The following is a 21,584-nucleotide window of genomic DNA, read 5'->3' as shown; positions in this document are numbered from 1 at the left end:
GCCAAAATTCCATTTTGAGGACAGTTCAGCTAACATGGTCTGTTTTGCAGCATTTGACCGCTGCTTGCCTTGCATGGATTGAACTATAAGCCTCCCTGAGGGATCAGTCAATTAGGACTGCACAATTCAGGGAGTTTGGAAAATCCTGTTGCCAGCTGCGCCGCTGTAATTGGCAGTTAGCTTATTTCTAGTGCAGCGTAGCGGCCCACCATTGTGTACAAAGAGTCACTTGACCACACATCTACTTCTCTCATTTCATACATTCTTACCTCACATGTGTCCTGACCTAAATTGAAATTATACTTTAAGTCTTGCTATTCTCTCAATATACAACAAATTCATTAGTGGGAGGGGGCTTCTTCTGGAATAAAAGATGACATGGCAATTGCAGCAGCAGAGCTGCCGTGGCCGTTAGTTTTATGTACAATCAATAAAACAATGGGTGGCCAGTTGCGCTTACACCAAGCAGTCATAGTCTTTGTCAAAGCCATCTTGGTAAGGGAGAGTGAGGCCACGGCGGGACCTATCAAAGTCCGAAGATGGAGGCGCAAAGCGTGTGGTACAGAAGCCCAGGGCAGACATGAATTGCGCGACTTGTTTTTGACTTCATTTTTTGTATTGGACATCGGGTTTCACATTTGGTATCTATCCAAAGATGCCAGTTGGTCTTCCCAACCTGGGATCTGTATTGAATACATACTCACCTTTCCCTGCACCTGTGGGGCCTGTTAGGCTATACATATTGATTACTTCTTTGTTCCGTCAGAGCTCTCAACAAGGCCCCTCAAGGTCCCATATGTAAATCAGGAATGCAACAAAAGTTGCAGTGATATGAACACGTGCAACAAAAGTCACAAGCTCTTCTGCTGTATATGGGGACAGAGGGTATGCCTAAATTGCAAGGGCTAATGAGAGGATTCTAATCCCCCCCCCCTGGGGCCAAGCATTCAATTCATGGAAATTTCAAGGGCAACCAAGGTTCAGGGGCAACCGGACTTCAGGGGGACTGAGGTTCAGGGTTCATGGTGAACTGAGGTTCAGGGGGGGCTGAATGACAGTCCTGGATTATAAAACACTACATCCTCCAAGCATTTCTGAGTTCCCGTGCTGCCAAATCCCACCAGTCACACCAGCCTATTTCTTGCCAGCATCGTGGCCTCCTGCATACAATGTAACAAAAGAAATGTACCTTGCATTCCAACTTGTCCTTGTGCATGTTGTCAAAACTGCCAGTTGTATTCTCTGTGTTGCTCTTTCTGACATCAATTTCCTGGCCCTGGAGTTCACCCAGCACAGACATACATACTCATTCCTGAAAACAATGCCAATGAACAACCTCCAGAATCCTCAGCTCACCTGCCTAGCCATCAACTTCACCCACTAGTTTCTGTTCAACCCGCTCATCTCCAAATTACACTCTCTGCTCAAAACTTGCTTCAGCTACCCCCTGGCAACACACACCCACACCATGAAGATAATCACAATGGGCAAGGCAAACCAATCAGGTACTCAACAATGGCAACCAGGTCCAAATGCAAGAGCCAACATTGACTCAGACAGCTACATTGCATCAATTACGCAACTACCAAATCCCCAGGACATCAGAAACCACTTGTCCTCCAGTCACTTCACAATCAAACCAGCAACCAGTTTCTGGCCTCAACATTTTCTTCCCCCCTAGAAGTTAGAAGTGTAGCACCCATCTCAATCTCATCTGGTTCTTCAGCTCCAGACCATGCAAATGAATGCTTGATATCCTTACAATCTAAAATTTTGTAACTAGTGATTGATTTGCTGTTTTTTCCAAGAGCTTTTTCTTGAGTACCAGCTGCCTCAACAATGAAAATTAGATCCAATTTCAATTGTGGGATGATAGAACTGTTGCAAATTATGGTCACAGACTCCACAATTTAAGTTATTCTCATCTGAAACACAGTCCTCCTTAGAAGGCACTGTTAACCTTTTTTGCTCCTTTGTAGAGGTGACCAAGGCACCGGCTCCATTGATTAACCACCAGCAAAATGCACCCCAAAAATTTACTTCATGTACACCAATGTTTTGATGTACCCGCATGTGCACCCCAATACTACTGCACTTCTGGAGCACCCCAATTTACTGGTGTTACCCCAAAAACATCGGGGTGGAGGTGTTAAAACCCCCAGACTGCTACAATTTTTGGGGTGAAATTTAATGTACACCAGATGAAATGGTGTACATAAGTAGCCACCCCAGCAAGGCAAGTTACTCCCCCAGCCACTGCCTGGCCTGCTAAATTACAATAGACTATAGTATTCACAAGACACTTGGGGTTAATGGGGAGCATCAGATAGCCGTTCTTAGAATACATTTGATGTCTTTCAGGCAAGACATACTCCTTTCATAAGAAAGGGTCTTGGTGAATCAGTCTTAGCATGGAAAGTTTTGCTTCATCATTTGCTCCCACAGAGATTGCACAGGGGACACTTGAGAGGGATGATTGCCAAGTGTGACAATTAATGTATAACAGTGCAGAGAAATGAAGGAGAAACACAATAAGAAGAGGGGCATGTAGCAGATGTGTATACAGTTTTTGCCAATCCTCTTGATCTTGACGAATGCCTGTGGGAAATAATTATTATCAGGCAAAGATCAGTTAAGAGTTATTTTCAGCCAATGGTAAGCAGGGTAGGTTGTCAGATCAGAGTTTATGCACTTTGGCGGTGCGTTATTTTGTCCTTCCACACAGTCTCTCTATGCGGTGGCATTGATTGACTAGACTCGGTCTGGGGCGACACTTTTTGCCTCATCAAGTCCTGCTGAAGGGTAATCAAAAATGGATGTGAGAAGTAAAAGCTCACCTCAATAAACTTGGACCCCAGTGAAGTCTCCTTATGGTATAGCAACACTCAGAATTCGGGCCGGCCGAGGGCGGTGATGGTCCGGCCACTTCAATTCCCAACCCCGGGGGTCGCCCAGCCATCCGAGCTCGAGGCTCGTTGGACCACTGACGGGCAACGCTGAGCGGCGGCCAGCAAGAAGCAATCACCCAGAAAGACCAGAAGGATGTTGTCTCCGCCCAAGACCTCGTCAGCCCCTGTCCCACCCCCAGTGATCGTCAAGCGCCGACGCAAGTCTGGAAAGGGCCAGGGCGAATCCTCCCGGGAAGCCAGCGCAGGTATGTATCTCTCTCGGATTCCATTGGGACGAACGACCATCTCATCTCATTCGTCTGTGTCTAGAATCAAATGACGAAACGGCAAGTTCAGACTCATCCTTCTTACCAGAGCCCACCTTAATGCTCCTCAGCGGCTGACTGCCCCAACCCCTTTCCTGCTCCTCCATCCGCACACAGGCAACAGATAATGATCCGATGGCTGATGATACGGACACGGCCTCGATGACCTCCCCAAGGAACCCGAGCAACCAATTCCGCAATCGGACTGCCTTCGAAGACAGCCACCACTCGCTCGCCCCTCCTCACCGTCACAAGCGACCCCAGACCCTCGCCGCCACAGCGACAATCAACAACAGTATCCCACTCCTGGGGAAAGAGGACAGCTCCCTGAGGGTATCCGCCTCAGGACTTAGTCACCAGGCCGGCCTGGAGAGCGGACTGGATAGCAGCACGAGCACCTACGATGGCGACGTCAGCAGCGCCCCTGGTCCGCCTGATAAACGTGGCCATCCAACCCTCAAGCATCCGCAGGCCGCCCAAAGTGATGACGCCAGCAGTGAGTCAAAGGCTGGCAGTGGGCCGGGTTCATCCTTGAGCCACATGAGCTGGACTCACGAAAATCACCCCCAACACTCTCACCTTCAACTAGCTGCACCCAACAAGGCCAACACCACCCCTCGCTCACAATCTCTTACCGCCAAGCCTCTCAATCCCAACTTGCCTCCGGCTCCCCATGGCATCCTTTCCAGAATCGCCCCCGAGGACCTGCAGGCCGAGATGAGAGAGGCCATCCAAAACTCAAGTAAACAAAGAACCGTGCGTAGCCATTCCTTCTCACCTCAGCGTCCATATCTCGGCCTTTAACTTGCGTGTAACTCTTTTTTGATGCGTTAGTATTCAATCAACCCTCCTCCCACCGATCGACTGGTTCGGATTTATGCTGATGGAGTCTATGGTTAGCTTCCTTTTTTTTTCTTTGGGGGGGGGATACATGTAAGTTAGGCGCTGACTAAATGAGTTGACTCTTGGATGGTGATTTCAGATCTGTTTCACTACGGACATGCGCTCCAACTGCGACAATGCAAGCTCTTCTTCCCACAAGTCTATCTGATGGTCGGAGTCTGCTCGGACGAGCTGGTGCGCAAATACAAAGCCTCGCCGGTCCTGACCAGTGCCGAGCGGTACGAAAGTGTGGCCAATTGCAAGTGGGTTGACCAGGTGATCGAGGACGCCCCCTGGCAGGTCGATGCGGCGTTCATTGAAAAATACCGAATCGATTATGTCGCCCAGTTAGTCTCTTTCCCCTCGCCTCTCTGCTCACGCCCTCATTCCATTCATGTCTGCTGATCCTCCATCTCCTCGTAGCGACGAAGAGCCTTATGTCAGTGCGAACTCGGATGACGTCTACGCCTACGCCAAATCTATCGGTGAATTCCAAGCCTTCTAGCTCCTGAAACAACGAAAAAAGAAGACTAACCTCCACAGGGTCACGGTTTTTTTTTTCTTTACCTGCACAGGCAAATTCTTGCCGACCCGACGAACAGATGGGGTGTCGACCTCCGAGCTACTCCAGCGGATTGTCGGGGGCTACATCGAAGGGACGTACGATAACAAGCTCGAGAAGATCGGTGCGGGCGATCTGTGCAGTAACATCGCCTTCAGTGACGCCGGCAGCGGTGCCCATCGTGGCGCCGGATCCCGGACTCCTATGGTCCCGCGTAGCCCCGTCCATCAGACCGATGCCGAGATGGACGACGGGACTGCCGCCGCTGATGATCATGTTCAATAAACTTGCTCTTTAAAATCTCACTTGGCTTACTCATCCATAGACTTTGTTCTTCTTTACGTATTTATTGACCCGATAAAATTGCTCAGCTTATCTGAACTCTGCCGACATCATTAACCATCGAACTTTTTTATCAATCACTCAATTTCACTATGCTTCTGTTGAAAACTTGTTGTTGTGATGTATTCATCTGTCCCAATAACGATTATTCTACCATTTTCTTTCTGTGTTGTTGCAAAAAAACAGATGTTCAATCGGCAACTGTTATCGTGCTGAATGTCTTTTTTTTTTATTCTGCTGGCAACTTGGCGCATTTGTAATGCATAGACATACATCCCATCCCCCGTTGGACCTGATGAAGCTGATCAACAATAAGAAGATGATCTGATCAACAAAAAGAGATTCTTAAGAAAAGATGGATGAATGAAGTAGTTAGAGGCTGCCTGACTGTCCTATGTGTTGTTGAAGTATATTTAGCCTCTTCTGCCTGACTGCTATCCCCACTCTCACAATATGCAATCATACTTCATCCCTTAGTCTGTATGTGCTCATTTCTACTCCTATATTATTCTGTGCCATCTATGTTCAGTAAGCATGACTTTACTCTGTTCAAGGCAATCAATGATGCTGAATCCAAAGTCAAGATAATACAACAGTTCACAATTGATGGTGACCACTGCTGGTTAGAGATAGTTATTTGGGACCCGGGTACCGCACCGCTTTTTGGCCAATTTCAGGTACCTAGTACTGCACCCGGCACCGCCTGGGAGGTACCACGGGTACCACTGGCGGGTACTGCGGGTACCACCCGTGATATTTTTTGGTGTGGCAGCGTCCTGCTGTCCTGCTTGCTCCATCCAGTTTGTTGCCGTCCTTTGCGACAAGCTGGAGGGCAAACAGGCCACTGTTTGCTGGGAGGGACTCCTCCCAGCAATCACTGGCTCTCCTCTTTGACCGGAGGAATCCCTCCGGTTGAGGAGGAATACACACCTCTGACCGGAGGAATTGATCCATCCGATTGGAGGCATGTACACCTCTTTGACCAGAGGAATGGCTCCGGTCAAAGAGGCAAGTCCACCCAGCGAGCTGGATATGCGTCCAGCTCACCCGGTGGACATCCCTTGCCAAGCTGGATACATAATATGTATCCAGCTTGCCAAGATGGCTCATCCCTTGCCGAGATGGATACACAATATCCAGCTCGGCTAGGGAGGTCTCACAGCGAGCTGGACACATCCAGCTCCCTTGGAAGATTCCTCTCAGCGAGCTGGATACATATGTATCCCGCTTGGTGAGGGGACTCCTCTCCAGCTCATCAAGAGGTTCTTTGGCGTCCGCAAGCTGGATATATGTATCCAGCTTTGCGGGAGGAATCCCCTTGGCAAGCTGGATACGCCAAGAGGAATCCTCCCAGCTTGCTGGGAGGCCTTTGCCGAGCTGGATCTACCAAGTCCAGGCTCTCAATCCCCCGGGGGGTGGGAGGTACTTGTAGGTGGTACCCGGGTACCGCACCGCTTTCTGGCCAAAACCCGGTACCTAGTACCGCACCCGGCACCGCTGCGCGGGTGCGAGGCGGGTGCAAGGGGGTACCCGCCGCGGGTACCGAATGACTATCTCTACTGCTGGTTTGCTTACATAGCACTGCTTGCTGGTTTCAGAAATTTGCTAACTTCCAAGCCAAATTTGCTGGAGTTCAGAATTCAAACACTTAATTAAGGTTTTGAATGGATGTGTTATGAGCCGTAGTGCGGGCTCCGCAGCGCAGACTCACATGTACATAGACTACACGTACATGTCACGGACCATACTCAAGGTTTGAGAGGCTGGAGATCCAAGCCTCTTCCTCATCCTGCAATCTACCATCTTGGATCCAGAACCCCCAGAACCCCAGAACCCAGACCCCATCTTCCTCTCCACAGAACAGACCATAACAAGATGGTGGGTAGCCCGCTGGAGCTGCCATGATGCCACTTGTCATCAAGTGACTATTTTTTTTTCCTGGTGTAACTGCATTTCTGGTTTGAATTTTTTATTGATTAATGTCAAATGTGAGCTATCCTATTTGCAACAGTTATGAGTGGTGAGTGGATGACTTCCTGTCACATCTGAAACCCTTGCAGTTGTGGCTGAAGCCCCGAAAAGGCTATATTTTTGCAGGGGGACTTCCTGTTGAGATCTGAGGTCCTCCCAGAAGTGATCTGGAGCTCCAAAAGCTAGATTTCCCTGCAAAAAAACTAGTTTTTTTGGTTCTATATCCACAAGTGTGAGGGTAAAGTTTAGCCTGTCCCTCTAGATCAAGCATTGGGAAGTCATCCAGTGAATAACTTCCTGCCAAGATCTGTGGGCCTCCCAGAAGTGATCTAGAGCCCAAAATGCTAGAATTCCCTGCAAACATCTACACTTTTTGGGTCTAAACCAACATCTGTGGGGGTCCCAGCCCAGTATGCTGAAGATTTTGGCACTAATTGGGTCCACTTATATCCACCCACCTCTTCAGCATTGAACCAATCTACCCCCTTCAAGCTTGAAAATCTGTGTGAAATATACAACATGGCCAGGTGAACTTTTGGAATGGAAATGTCTTTGTCACCTCCCCATTTGTCACAACTCATCACCTTGGCTAAGAGCATCTCCAGCAGTCCAGGGGTGGATAGTGCTGACTTAAACAGGCTGTGGCTTGGGTCGCACCAATTTTTGCTTACTCAAGCTGGTCCATGTGCTTTTGAAGTTCAAGCCAACCTCATCCTTCACAATATAACCAGCATTCCCTGTTGGGTGGCCTTTGTGCCAGAAGGTACTTTTTGATGGAAGCATAAAAAATGTATCATTTTTGCCTCCGGCCTGCTACATTCCCATGTCTATAGCAGCCTGTGGAAGCCAGTGGCAGGTGAGAGACTTGGAAATCTCTGAGAGATTTGAAAAAGTGAATCTCTGCCTTGCCAAAAGCAACGTGATCCACCCCCAGACTGCTGGAGATGCTCTAAGGCTTAGAGCATCTCCACCGCGGGTGCTGAACCGGGTTGCTAAACCAGATATAGCACCCCAAACCCACTTTAGCAACGCCACCACGGGTGCCAAACACACACCAAATCCGCCAACTTGCCTCTTGGGAGCTATCCTGTTTGCAAATTTGGAAACAGGATAGCACCCCAACCTCGTGCCACCCTTGTGAGTATCACGCATCTCTCATGTGATACTCTCACCTTTCCCCCCAACAGCAACACAAAAGCACACATTTCACAACCACAAGCTGCCAATCATGGCAACTTGTGGTGCAAAGCTGCCTCGCTGCAGGTTGCTAAAACTGCGCCCCAGTCGCCAAACTCAAAGATTTGGCAACGCAGTTTAGCACCCGCGGTGGAGATGCTCTTAGTGAAACAATTGTTGGCAGTGTGAAGATGGCTGTGACATGGGATAGCAGTTGGCAGGGTTTAAACAGTTTTGGGATGGTGAATGTGTTTAATTCATATTATGGTTGTCAGGGTTATTTAGGTAAATTATTTGATATCTTTATGTAGCAACAATCTTTCAGGTTCAGGTTGTATGTATGCACACCTGGCTTGGGCAGAAGTATTGCAGTTTGCCAACTTGGGAATGAAGAAGAAGACCGGCTGTGAGTTTGAATAGGCAGGACGTTGCACTCGAGTCCAGCCCAAGATGGCAAGTGGATGTTGAGAGCCGGATTAATCAAGGCTGGGCAAAGTGATGGCGACTGGACCGGCAGAGGAATAGGCAAAGGTGAAAAGTCGTCAGGGCCAGAGGGGAGGAGGATACCCAGGGGATTTTCTACATAAATACCGGGCCGGCTGCGTGGAAACAGTGGCCAAATTGGATATGTTCCTGCAGCTGGCGACGCGCCGGTCGCGTGCCTGAGTCTGGGCGGAAAAGGAAAGAGAAATCCATAGAAAACCTGTCAACATCGAGCCTGTCACACGAAAATAGGTTGGATACATCTCGCACATCCATTACCATATCTCCACTCCCTGACCTCCCGCCCGCACCGTCACGCCCGCCTCTGCCTCCTCCTTACATAGCCGCATCCACCCACTCACCCTGCAACGATGCCGTCGGAGGCCCAAGCAAGCTGGTCAGGCTCTTTGAAATCCAAGAAGAAGAGCGAACTGCAGCGTGAGTCTCGCTGCAAATACATTTACATACATCTACTTCCTCCATACATGCCATGTCCATGTATTTGCCACTATTCCCAGCGCGTCCGCGCCCACGCATACACGCGTCTGTCGGCACTACCCATTCATCTACCACTCCTCACACTGGACTTGGCTAGACTTGACTCCGGTCTCATTGCCTCTCAATATGGCAGTGCTGCCTCTATGGATCAAGACTTGAACTGATTGATGAATGCTTTTTAGAAATCTGCCGTCAGCTCGACATCGAATACAAATCCGAAGCACTCAAGGCAGACCTCGAGCAACAGATTCGCCATCGCTTCCAGGAGGTCCCCAGCCTTCAAGAGGACGAGCGATTTGTGAGGCTGGATCATACCGCCAGTCCAAGCGCAAGCTCAAACACCAGTCGTCGAGGTACCAGGGCCAGGAGTGTCTCGAGACCTCCCAGAGCAAATGAGGAGGACCAACAGAGCTCGGCTGAAGATAATCGTACTCGTCCAGTTAGGTCTCCATCGAGACGAACAACACTCGACAAAAACTCGACCGTCCCCGAACCTTCCGGAACGCAGAAAATTCTGGTCACTGTTGTCAACACGGAGAAAGACCTCAGCCGGTCAGCAGACGTTTAGTGAGATACCCTTTTTCGCTCGCTTTCCTTCCTTCCCCCGCTTACGATCACCATCCTCAATGGTTGTCCCTTCGCCTCTTCAGTCACACTCCGTCCAAAACCAAAACCGTAGCAACTCAGCCCACTATTCAAGCACAACAGCTAGCCAAGCAATCCGGCCAGCAAGCCCTTGAATCCTTCAATGCGTTTGCTCGCTACACAGTTCGACAGACTATCGACTTAATCCAGACCATCCAGAAGGTGCAGTCCTCGTCTTTTTTCATTCATATCTTGGTTGATTGAAGACTGACGACGATTCGCCTATGATGCCAGACTTTCTCATGTCCCTGGAAGTTGTGCGTGATCGCTATATTGGCTGAGCTGACCTTCGTAATTTACTCAACCGTCCCTCGTCGCCCAGCGAACTATGTTAGTGTCTCATACAGCGCATTAAAGCTTTCACACATCCATTTCCCCCCAATGGCACCGTTCCTCTTCCTGACTGCATACCCCGAATCTCTAAACAGGTGCCCCCGACTTTGAAACCGGCGGAGTATCGCATCCCAGAACCGATGATCAGGTTATTTCACCGGATATTCTCCAAGTCGTTCTTGAGACCATTCCTAGGATATCTCGGCTTGACAGTCATCGCCCCGTTTGCTCTCGGGGGCTTGATGAATGTTCCCAGCTCGAGCCAGGAGAAGGACAAGCAGAGGTTCAAAGCGACCCGAGACTTGAAGCCGAGCGTGTTTGTGTACTGCGCCACCAGATTGGCCGTCCTCTCGCTGGTCCATCTGGTTTTCTATCCCAACTACCATTTTGGTTGGGCTAGTCAAACCCTCGACCCACTCATTCCTCTCAACCCCTCTCCCCTAACACCTTTCTCCAAGCACCTGGCTTCAAACGTCCAACTCCATGGTTTCGAATACTTGCAATACGTTACCACTGGCTTTGGAATGCTCATCGCGCTCCACCGATTGATTCGCTCGCCCGTTTAAAACTCCCTTCAACCATCTCTGCAGATCTACCCTTTCGTGGTTAGGAGGACCATCTTGCTTTCTTGTATCATTCGAAAAACAGATATCCACTAACCTCCTGATCTGTCTGTTCTTTGACCATCCGTCTTCTTAACTTGTGTTGGAACTGCTACCCTGATCCTGTTTTTTAAGCCATTGTTGTCTCTTCGTTTCAAGGATTTATTTATTATTACCCGCCCAGCTAAGCAAAACAATCATGATGAGAAGGTATGACAAGCTGTTCAGGGTCAAACTTAACAGAAGTCCCTCCCATGCTTTCGGGGTGTAAGCACCCTCCTGCCAGAGAGGGACTTGCATGTAATGTTGAGGTTCTTGTGTGACAAGTACCAGCCAAATGGCTGGAGCAACCATAGAACCCTTCAGATGAACCACTTTGGTTCACTTCAGGCAGATTTTGAAATCAGTCATCAAAACCATCACCTGCAGCTTTCATTTATCCTGAAAAAGCTGCAAGGTTATGGTAGGCAGCTCCCATTTGGAAGCAATCTACCACGCATAAACCTTCCTGAGAGGTGCATGAGCAGATGAAATCAGCAGTGGAATTTTGCCCACATGAACCCCTCTAATTTTGGCTGGGAGATGTCAGTGGGCATGAAACTCAAAGTGAAATCTCCCAGCCAAAATTGCAGTTTATCATTTCATGTAAGAAAAATCTTATGCAATTGTGAACACCACGAATTTCTACAAGATTGTTGACAGACAAACATCAGATTGATGAAAGAATAGGCTATAAAGCTGGCATCACACTGAGGAAAAAAGATGGGATGATGGGGATTTTGGGGGTGAGCAAGAGAAAAGAAAAAGAGACAGAGTTTCAATAAAAATTAAAATAACTGGATTCTTAGGGATGAGTAGACTTGAATATTTTAGGGCTTGTTTGGCCGCGCGGCGGAATCTCAATCTGAACTCGCGGTCCCCCGCAAAATTGAGATTCTGGCAAGATTCAGGGACCAATTATAAACAATTATTGAGATTTTATTCAAAAAAAATCCAAACTCATTTGAAACTTTTTCTAACTAACTTTTTCTTATGTACTTTTTCAAAAGTAGCCCAAATGACCTTGAGGAGGTCATTTGGGGCCAAAAATTTTCAAAATTTTGTTATCCAAACAGATTACAGGTGTACAGCACATGTAGCAGACACTGTACTGCACTAGTCCAACAGTACAACACAGTTTGTACTTCATGAAGAGATACACAGCCGCATGCAGATGTTTCGGCGACAGTCCAGCCCCCAGCCTCATGGACACCTTCCCGCGGCAGAAGTTGCAGATGTCCAAGACAGCTCTGGCCACTGGGGGAGAGGCACCCGGCGCCCCTGTGGCCGCAATAGCTCCCCAACCTCCAAGCGCTTGGCTGGCGGCTCAAGCCCAAAGATACCACGGAGCGGGCCCACCTTGGCTTCCAGCCCTTCCTCAAGCTGTGAGAACTTGCCCAAACCGCGCTGCTGCTCAATGCGCACACCCCACCGAGTATTATGTCAACGGCGTCAGAGTAGAAGAGAAGGATCCTTGGCAACGGCTCAGCGTCCCAACCACAAGGGGCCTCACCCTTGAGGGGTTCCTAGCACAATGTCGGATCTGTGCTGTTGTGTGAAGCTGTGTGGTTGTGGTGGTGGACCTGGTTTGTTGGTTGCGCGGGGAGGGGGGGGATGACACTGCAACAGGCGGTCTTGTCTTGGGATTTGGATTTCTGCCTGTGTGGGCTCCAGGTTTATGATTGTACAATCATATCCAGACTTTTTTGAAACTTAATTGGGCCTGTATTAGCAACATAAATTTAACAGATTTTGGTTTCAAACGAGTTTCAAAAATATTACAATAAAATTTCAATAATCGTTTATAATTGGCACCTCAGAATCTCACGACATGAGATTTTTGTGAGATTCCCAAAAAGCGTTCGGCTGCCCAAAAATCTGGCAAAAATCTCCGATCGGCAATCTCACCAGCCACCAAAGGCAGATTACACTCAGATATAGCCATTTTGCTGTATCTCAACACCAAATCACAATCTCATAGCTCCCTCGGAGCTTTGAGATTGCCCAGAAACCCTCTTCATGGGTCTGTACCAGTCATCAACAACCCTCTCGATGACCAGTCTGACTGGTCATCGAGAGGAATCAAACCTCTCGATGACCGATCTGACCGGTCATCGAGAGGGATCAAACCTCTTGATGAAACCTCTCAATGACCGGTCAAACCGCAACCCTCTTGATGACCAGTCAGGTCGGTCATCGAGAGGAGTCAAACCTCTCGATGACCAGTCAGAGGTCATCGAGAGGAATCAAACCTCCCGATGACCAATCAAACCGCTCATCGAGAGGAATCAACCTACTCAATGACCAGTCTGGCTGGTCATCGAGAGGGATCAAACCTCTCAATAACCGGTCAGATCGGTCATTGAGAGGTCTCAAATCTATTACGAGGCGGCGAGAACGATACCTGCGTCAGTACATACATAGGTATCGTCCTCGCTTGGATGCTGACCTGAGGTGGTGTGGGGTGGCAGGGTTGACCCGAGATTCTCGGCAGCCGAACGGTCCTGGATCAGGATCTCGATGTCACAGATCCAGATTCTGGGCATGTTTGGCTGCCTGGCTGTCATTGGCCGAATCTCGCAAGATTGAGATTTTGGCCCCCGCGCGGCCGAACGGGCCCTTAAGCAATGGGAATGGAGAGAGAAAACATCACAGTTGAATCAGTATTCTAATAAGCAGCAGCTGGTGAACATAATAACTAGAAGCATTTTTCTGAGTGATGTCATGAGATATAAGAAGGCATGCATGGAAATCCAAATTTGAAAACACATCTCATACTTGCAATTAATTGTGAGAGGCCAGGAAAAAGAAAAAGGGCAAAAAAAATCAGGTCAAAACCTAACACTTCTTTTCAAGTATGACGGGATTTCCACAACATGAAAACATCTTTGAATTGGTCCAACTTCAATCTTGCACTTTCAATTTCCTGGTCTTTGAGGTGAGAAATTGTATCCAAAAGCTTGCTAATTTCTTTGACTCCTTCTGTATGGAAGTTTGATCTACAGTCTACATTTATCAATATTTTCAATATTTTGACAAATTTGGTTTCTTTCCTCAATTGGTAACCATCATCAGATAAGTAAAGTATTCTTTTTATCTCATCCTTTTCTTCTTGCTTGAGATGACTTTTCAGTCTGTTGAGTTGACTTTGGCGGCCATGAAAGAATTTTTTATCATTTGAAATCAATCCATTTGTGATTTTCATAAGATCCTGTGAGATCTGACCACTTTCATGTATACGGTTTTCAATGGCTAACTTGTCCATAAGATTATTGTAAGTATTGTCATTGTTTGACACAGTGATTTTGTGTTTATGATTTGAGTATTGTTTCTCATTCTGAGTGAGACTAAAGCCCATTTTCTCCTTGGTTTCCAAAGCTTTAGAGGCATCAGCAGATTTTTCTAGAAAATTCTGTGCTCTCACTCTTTTTTCAATAGAAGCAATGTGGTCAAGGTACTTATGTGATGTGTCAACAGGCTGTGCTTTCCTTAGAAGCTCTTGCATTTTCTGATTGAACTCTGTAGCACTCCTTTCAATTATTTCACGTTGATCCTTGTAAACTTTCCAAAGGGCATCTCCATCCTTTGATTCAGGGCTAAGCTTGCCTTCATCCCACAGGGAACTTAATCTTTCCAAGACTTCTTTTTCTTTCACTGGAAGGTTAGGCCTAGATTTCAAGATAGCAAATGCACTAGAACAGGTCCTGGTAATTTCCATCTTCCGTGATTTCCAAGCGCGAACAATAATGCTCTGATTTTGTCTCTCATTCTGAGCCAAAATTTGAGAGGCATCTTCCATATCCTTCATCTTTTCAAGGCTTTCAAACAGCTTCCTATCTTGCTTATTCAAGTCTTTTCCCATTCCTATCATAGCCCAAAAGTATTTCAATCCGCCAAGGATGTTGTTTTTCATATCTTGAGGTGTTTTATCCACAGCTGAATTGTATTTGTTTTGCAAATTTTGAACCTTCATGTTCCTATGGTGGACAAAGCTTTCCTTTCCAAGCTCGTTGATCAAAGCCTCGTCGGCAGCGGTGAGGTGAGAGCTACCCTTAGTCATATTTTCTATCAGCTGGAGCTCCGCTTCCGAGAAATTGGGACCTTTCCTTTCGAAAAGCGACAACAAGTTGATTGGCCTCCTCATCTTTGGAAGGGTGGAGCCGGATTTCAACCCTCTTCGTAGCTTGCTTAATTGGAGCGAAGCATTGTATTGTCTCCATTCATCTCTCTTGAAAAGATAGCGGAAGAAGTCAACAATTTGGGTCCACCAACCTTCGCTTTTCAGCTGCCGCTCGGCTAGGTTTAACGTTTTCTCTAATTCCGCACGAAGTTCACGATGATTTGCTGGTATCCCATTAGCGACTTCTTTCCGTAGCCTAGGCAGAAGGTCACGACCTCCTTTCCTTTGGCTTTTGTTGACAATTCGATCCCCCCACTCAATCTGATATTGCTGGAATTGTTCATCTTCTCGATGCTTTTCGTCGGTTAGACTCGAAGAAGTTATGCACTGATCTTTAAATTTATCGTAGGCTTTGGTGAATTTTGAGATTGCGCTATCCTTTGCAATCAAGTCTTTATCGCTAAGCGGCGGATTTCCCTCGAGTATGCCGTTGTTGTGAATCTTAGATGCACGATTGTTATATTCACTGCCTGATAAATCCTTGAAATCTTCTCTCTCTGTGAGCAAACCACCTTCTCTTTCGATTTGACCTTCGTCCAGGCCCGCTGAGTCACGAACGATTCTAGTTGAAGCGTCAATACTTGGAGAGACAATATGAATTGTATTCTCTCCATTCATTATGGCGAAGTGGACACAATGGAAGAAAATCATCAAAAGGCATAATGTCGTCGTTTGGTCGTTCTTCCGGCAGCCGTCCATCGTGAGTGAACATTTTTGTCTAATCCTCATTTCGTTGAAATATCTGTCCTAAAAATCAGCTCGTTCAATCTAGACTGTCAAAGATCTATTCGTCGGTTACCCCTATGGAATATAAACAGCTGAATTCAGTTAGGTGGTTTGATGTGGTTATTGGGTCAAGTAAAGAGTAGTGCTGAGCTATCCGGGAAGCAGAGCCTCAGGAGGGTCTGATTTAAAAAACGCAGTGGAGCGATGTGCCATCGGCCTCCGGTGACCTTAGGCTTTGTACAGATTCAAAAGACCCTCGGGCCTGATCTCATCGAAAAGATTCGGCTCAGCCTGGGTCAGCACGAACCTCCGATATTTGTCGCTGTAGCAAATTTCAGGAATAGTATATTTATGTTAACCTCACCCGGACACTCTGTGAAGTGGATCACACACAGCAACCTGCATGATAAGCACATATTACACAACACCCAACGAATTCATGAAGCGTATGTCTGGGTGTTGATGGGACGGGATATGCCAAGTTTCCGAGGCAGGACGCTTGGCAGGCTGTATATACAGCCACTACGTAAATAGGTCATTTTGTTGGTTAGCTGCCACATTAGGATACCTCAATTTCTCAATAGTATGTATGTTTGATTTGAGCTTGGCACGCTTGAAGCATGCGGTGACATGCCTTCAAACCAGGTTTCACTGCGGTTACTGCGCCTGCGAGTCATTAGATGTCCCGACGTAAAACGCCTCTTGCTGCAGAAAATGAGAAAGACGGCAGTTTATCAAGCAACTGCTCAGCTGTAATAACTAGGGTACTACTGATTACGTGTCAAGCCAGAAACAAGGTGGTTCAGAATATCTCACAGACAAGCTAATAGATAACGATTGGCAGATTGGTTTCACGGGACAGAATATTGAAGAGGTTTGGGTTCGATTTCGAAAATGAGGAAAGAAACAAAAATATTGCGATAAGAAAAGAAACAAACTAGGATGCGCGCATTTGTAGAGTATTTAAGGACTTTAGTGAAGGTCTGAGCTTTACAAGTTATACGGATGAAAACTGAAATAGAGAACCGTTGATACGCGGAAATACAACTGTATTGTAATCCCGTTTCCACGGGAATCCTGTCGTTAACTATATTCAGATGATAAGCTTATTTGTCCTGTCAGCTGTCAACTATATTAACCTTTAAGCCTTGTTATTCTCATGCACTATTATCTAATAACCTAGTACGTATTTCCAGTTCTTACATCAGCCCAGATGAATGTGTTGGAAAATAACTTGGCAGGCTGTAGTGACCATCCAGCCTTGACATCCTGGATTGGAAAAAAAAGACTAACTAATTTGCGTCTGGCTGAATGCTTCCAGACCTTTCCAGACACAAACAAGTTGAGAGACCTTTACGTAGCTACCTTAATATTGAAGGTTTTGGCTGACCAGGTAAAATGGACGGCAAAGTTCATTGGTGGGGCCAAGGAGGGCCAAAACGTTGATTAAATTGTGCTGGAGCTGGCCAAGAGAAGCATCTGAGGATCAAGAACATTGGATGGTTGTATACATATATGGCTATTAAAGATATGATATGGGGTACATACTAATCTACGGACAATAAAAAAGCTTGAGGAAGAGCCACACCCAGGCAGAACAAATAGAAGAAGGGCAAGAAAGAAATCAGGAGACTTCACGAGATTTGCCTTTGTTTTTGGCGGGAGAAAAGTCGAACTGAATGGTTTGTTGGGAGGCGGTATCATTGGTAGGATCCCGATGATTGGGTTGAGGAGGAGGAGGACCATGGTTCGCGGGAGTTTGCCGGGTCTCGTCGCTGAACTGGTCCTGGATGATCCGGTAATGGGCCAGCTCGCTAGCGCTGATCGACGGCTTGACTTGTCTGAGCGCGACCAAGAAGTCTTCCGGGCCGACCTCGGTCACCGCTCCCCCGACATGCTCATCAAGCTCATGTCCAGGGCCCTCCAGACCGTCTTCGCCCGTCTGCACCGATCGGCCGGCTTTCAGGGCCTCTAAGCGCTCGATCTTCCGGATCAAACTGGCCATCAAAGCTTCCGAGCAGATCGAGTAAAAATCCGCCCCCGTGAAGATGTTCCCGCTCCCCTTTTGAGACCCGATCCGGTCGATCTCCTCGATCAACCATCCAAAATCAAACCCACTCGAGAGCGTAAACTTGCGCGTTAAGGATTTCAGGATTTCTAGCTTTTGGTCCCGTGTGGTCGGGATTCCCAGGTAGATCAGTTTATCGAATCGACCCGGTCGGAGCAAGGCTGGATCTAATAGATCGGGTCTGTTGGTGGCTCCAATGACGACCACCTCCCCGTTACCACTACTGCTATTTGCTGCACCTTCTTGCTGATTGTCGTTACTGGAAGCTCCAGATGAAATCCCATCCAGTTCGGCCAAAAGCTGACTAACGATTCGATCCATCACTCCTCCACTATCGCCTTGGTTACCTCTTTTGGGGGCAACACTATCGAGCTCGTCAAAGAATATGACACATGGTCTAGCCCCTCTTGCTCTTTCGAACACTCGTCTGACATTCGCCTCCGATTCGCCGATGTACATGTTCAGGAGTTCAGGCCCTTTGACGCTGAAGAAATTCAATCCACAGGATGTGGCCACCGCTTTGGCTAATAACGTCTTGCCTGTTCCGGGGGGTCCGTAGAGCAAGAGGCCAGAGCGACGCTTGAGACCGTTTGCAAAGAGTTCGGGATGTTGGATCGGTAGCTGGACTGTTTCCAGAATCTCTTCTCGTACTTTGGCCAGGCCGCCGATATCATCCCAGCTGACCTTGGGGATCCGGGGTGCCCCGATGCTCTCGGAGTATTCTGAGCGCGCCTTGCCGAGCGCTTTTTCGATGTCTTTGGCCATCAGCTGGATACCCGCACTTGCTAGCTGCTCGATTCCAGTTCCGTCTTTCCGTGCCCGAGTGACGGCAGCCATGCGAGCTTGGGATACCAGATGGACCAAATCGTTCGCGACTAGACCAGCAGTTTCGAGCGCAATCGACTTCAAACTCACGTCAGGTGCTAGCACGTCCTTTCGTAAAAGCTCCTTGATGATTTCTAGCCGCTCAGCCTCGGATGGGGCTTCGATTGCTAATTGAGTTTTGAAGAGAGCCAACAGGCTCAAAGGTAGTAGATCCGGATCGGTAGTGGTTCCAACGATGATCAATGGAAATTTGACGGCAGATTGGCTCGTCCAATTGCGTCGAGCGTCATTGAAGCACTCTTTCAATATCGCGATGATGCCAGGTTGCTGACCGGTTTCCAGGCTTTGAGATTTTCTCGCCAAACCATCCAGATGACGTAGTAGGAGCACGCATGGTATCGCTTGGAGTGCCCTTTCGAATCTCGCTCTGAGAGTACCCGCCGTCTTGACCTCAGTCTCCCCCAACAAGTCAAAGCAGTTGAGCTCCAGAAAATTAAAACCTGTGGCCTCGACGGCGCGTTTAGTCAGTGTCGATTTTCCGGAACCACGCGGTCCACTAATTAAAACCGTCAAATTTAAATCGTAGTTTCTCGATTCTACTCTGGCGGCTGCTAGTAGATATTCATACAGTATTCTTTCAGGAGATTGTGAATTAGACGCATTTTGAGGCGAATAAAAGAGCGGCGTTGAACTGTCTGAGAATAATAAAGCAGATGCAGAAGTCAGCATGGGGACTTGGTACAAAGGAAAAGTGGGGAAATGTTTCTTTTGCAAAAAGGAAATGCACTCAACCGATCCCAAGCCAATTTTTTGCATCAGGCACGAATCCAAACTCAAGGCCAGTTTGAACCAATTTAGTCATCTTAGGATCGACGATCCCGCCCAGCACTCCATCCTCCATCATTTCACCAATCGGTAAAAGCGGATTCGATCGGTTAGGCTGATTAACAGATGAATCTTGATGACCATGTTCGGGATCCGTTTGCGCTTGATCAAACGTAGGGTATGATAGCTGGAGGTTGGTTGCTTTGAAGTAGATTGGCAAGGTTGGATATGAGGCCAATGATGAGGGTAGGAGGTGTCTATAAAGCAAGGAGGTGAGGTTGTTGTTGTTGAGATTGAGGATGATTGATCTTTCCAGCCAAGTAAACTGAACTCGCTCACTCGGGGTCTAAGTCCTCTGTGGTGGATGGCTCTGTTTGAGAAGAGGGGTGTGGCTCGGCAAACCTAGCCGACTCGCCATCAATGGCGATGGCGATCACGTCACCGTCACGGAGTACCCGTGGTTTCTGTTCGAAGTATTTCTTGAGGGCGCGTAAGAAGGCTGGCTGATAAGATTTGGTGAGTGCTTGGGGGGATGCTAGTCTGGCGAGAGTGAGTGATCGGATGGTGGGCAAGGCTGGCTGTCGATAGAAGGGCAGGCCCGCAGGGAGTGCGTTGAGTGGCGCTGGACGCTCTAGGTCGAATGCTCGAAGGGCAGCCGAGTAAGAGACCGTGCCGAGCAGGTTGAGCAGCAAGACCGGTGGGACGAGTATGAGCGCTGGAGCCTGGCGACTTGGGTGGGAGTCGAACTGAGGATGGTGTTGGCGGAGGTTGAGGATGGCTGGATGGTGATCGTCGCAGGCGATGATCCTGACTAATCTGTGCTGATGAGATTGGGGGCTTTGACGGCCATCCTCGTCTGCTGGGCTGGGCTTGGTGAGCAGGAGCCAATCGCCGCTCTGGACGCCGATCTTGATCAGATCGACCGTGCGGGCCAAGCAATGGAATCCGTCGTCATCGTTCGGATGTGCTCCAGGTGAATGGGCGGGGGTCTGATGAGGAGAGTCGAGTAAGGGCAGCGCATGGCACGGATGTCCGAGTGAGGAGGTTGCACGAGGGTAGCTTGAGAGATCGAGCAAGGGCTGGTTGAGCACTGAATGGGCCAGAAAGTTGGTATCGATCTCTAGCTCGTCTTCCTGCCTGCCGAGGTCTTCAAAGTCGTCCGAGCCATCCAGAAGAGGATTGCTGGTAGCAGGCGCGCCATTGATGTGGGTGTGAGGGATGGCTGTGGGCGGGCTGGGAGGGGGTGGGTGGGCCTGGGCGACGAGGGTGAGTGTGGTCTGGGTGGGCAGGAAGAGGCCTTGCAGGACGGGCTCGGTGAGCAGGACTTTGGCGGAGAGTGCGCGTGTCTCCCCGGGAGGATCGGCGAGGGCGAGCTGGAGGGGGATGAGCTCGGCCTGGCGGATGATCCGGGGGAGCCGGGCCGTGAGCTCGGCCTGGAGCGCCGGCGAGTCGAGCGGGGGCAGCCCCGGGGGCGGGTGGATGAGCTCGAGGAGGACTGCGGCGAGCGGGATGGGCGTGGCGAGGGAGAGCTGGAGGGGGTGGGCCGGGTGGATGGCGAGGGCGGCGTGGATGCGGCCGGCGAGGGCATGGCTGACGCAGACACGGAAGCGGGCGGCGGGACGGCGATCCTCGCGGTCGATCCATCGGCCGAGCTGGTCGGACACAGGCTCAGCTAAGCCAGCCGGCAGGGAAAAAAAGAAAGAAAGAAAGAAAGAAAGGGCTTACTCGCTCGAGCTCGGGTGCGAGTGCCGGCTCATCCAGGCCGAGCAGCCCGGGCTGGGTCGAGAGCAGCATCGTCCGGGGATGGCCGCCAGCACTGGCCAGCGAGACCACCAGCGGGTCCTGGCCCTGGCCCTGGCTCGGGCTCAGCGCCAGCCTCAAGCGGCTCGAGATCAGCAGGACGCCATCCAGCCTGCTGCTACTGGGGCATGCTGCTGAGAAGTGGGAGGCGAGGTCGATGGGCGTGAGCTCGATCGGCAGGTTCATCCTGGAAATGCTGATGCGATGTAGCCTAGTTGGGTCATTCGAAACAGAACGATTAAGAAAGAAACCATCAGAACATCCTTGAGCGCATGCCGACTGACCTCTGCCGCGCATCGCTCCCGGGCCAGCGATCGGCGGCACTGTGGTACTGCCACCGGGCCCAGATCATGGAGACTGGAATCGGGGGTCCCCGGGGGAGAGCCTGTGCGGCCTCGGGTGCGCCGCCTGAC

At 49.0% G+C, this 21,584-nt stretch overlaps 4 protein-coding genes across 4 annotated transcripts; 2 read left to right on the top strand and 2 right to left on the bottom strand.

Annotated features, from left to right (window-relative positions):
* Positions 1–3,042: 3,042 nt before the first annotated feature.
* Positions 3,043–4,943, top strand: PtA15_11A659 (uncharacterized protein; the record flags this gene model as incomplete). The annotated part of the gene is made up of 7 exons (XM_053161590.1): positions 3,043–3,154; positions 3,219–3,235; positions 3,332–3,970; positions 4,049–4,109; positions 4,197–4,443; positions 4,520–4,581; positions 4,672–4,943. 7 exons carry the CDS (start codon positions 3,043–3,045, stop codon positions 4,941–4,943), a joined length of 1,410 nt encoding a protein of 469 aa, XP_053025522.1.
* A 4,058-nt stretch (positions 4,944–9,001) lies between these two features.
* On the top strand, positions 9,002–10,672 carry PtA15_11A658 (uncharacterized protein; the record flags this gene model as incomplete). The annotated part of the gene is made up of 5 exons (XM_053161589.1): positions 9,002–9,068; positions 9,311–9,695; positions 9,779–9,935; positions 10,008–10,103; positions 10,202–10,672. The coding sequence occupies 5 exons, from the start codon at positions 9,002–9,004 to the stop codon at positions 10,670–10,672; spliced, it is 1,176 nt and encodes a 391-aa protein (XP_053025521.1).
* A 2,926-nt stretch (positions 10,673–13,598) lies between these two features.
* PtA15_11A657 (uncharacterized protein) lies at positions 13,599–15,656 on the bottom strand (the record flags this gene model as incomplete). Its single annotated transcript, XM_053161588.1, has 1 exon — positions 13,599–15,656. The coding sequence occupies one exon, from the start codon at positions 15,654–15,656 to the stop codon at positions 13,599–13,601; it is 2,058 nt and encodes a 685-aa protein (XP_053025520.1).
* Positions 15,657–17,277: 1,621 nt separating this feature from the next.
* Positions 17,278–21,468, bottom strand: PtA15_11A656 (uncharacterized protein; the record flags this gene model as incomplete). The annotated part of the gene is made up of 4 exons (XM_053161587.1): positions 17,278–19,241; positions 19,339–19,628; positions 19,711–21,023; positions 21,097–21,468. 4 exons carry the CDS (start codon positions 21,466–21,468, stop codon positions 17,278–17,280), a joined length of 3,939 nt encoding a protein of 1,312 aa, XP_053025519.1.
* Positions 21,469–21,584: the final 116 nt, after the last annotated feature.

This window comes from Puccinia triticina, chromosome 11A (genome assembly GCF_026914185.1).
Source record: "Puccinia triticina chromosome 11A, complete sequence".
NCBI classification, from domain to species: domain Eukaryota; kingdom Fungi; phylum Basidiomycota; class Pucciniomycetes; order Pucciniales; family Pucciniaceae; genus Puccinia; species Puccinia triticina.
The sequence above is the reverse complement of the archived record's forward strand: the minus strand, read 5'-3'. Positions and strand labels throughout refer to the sequence as shown.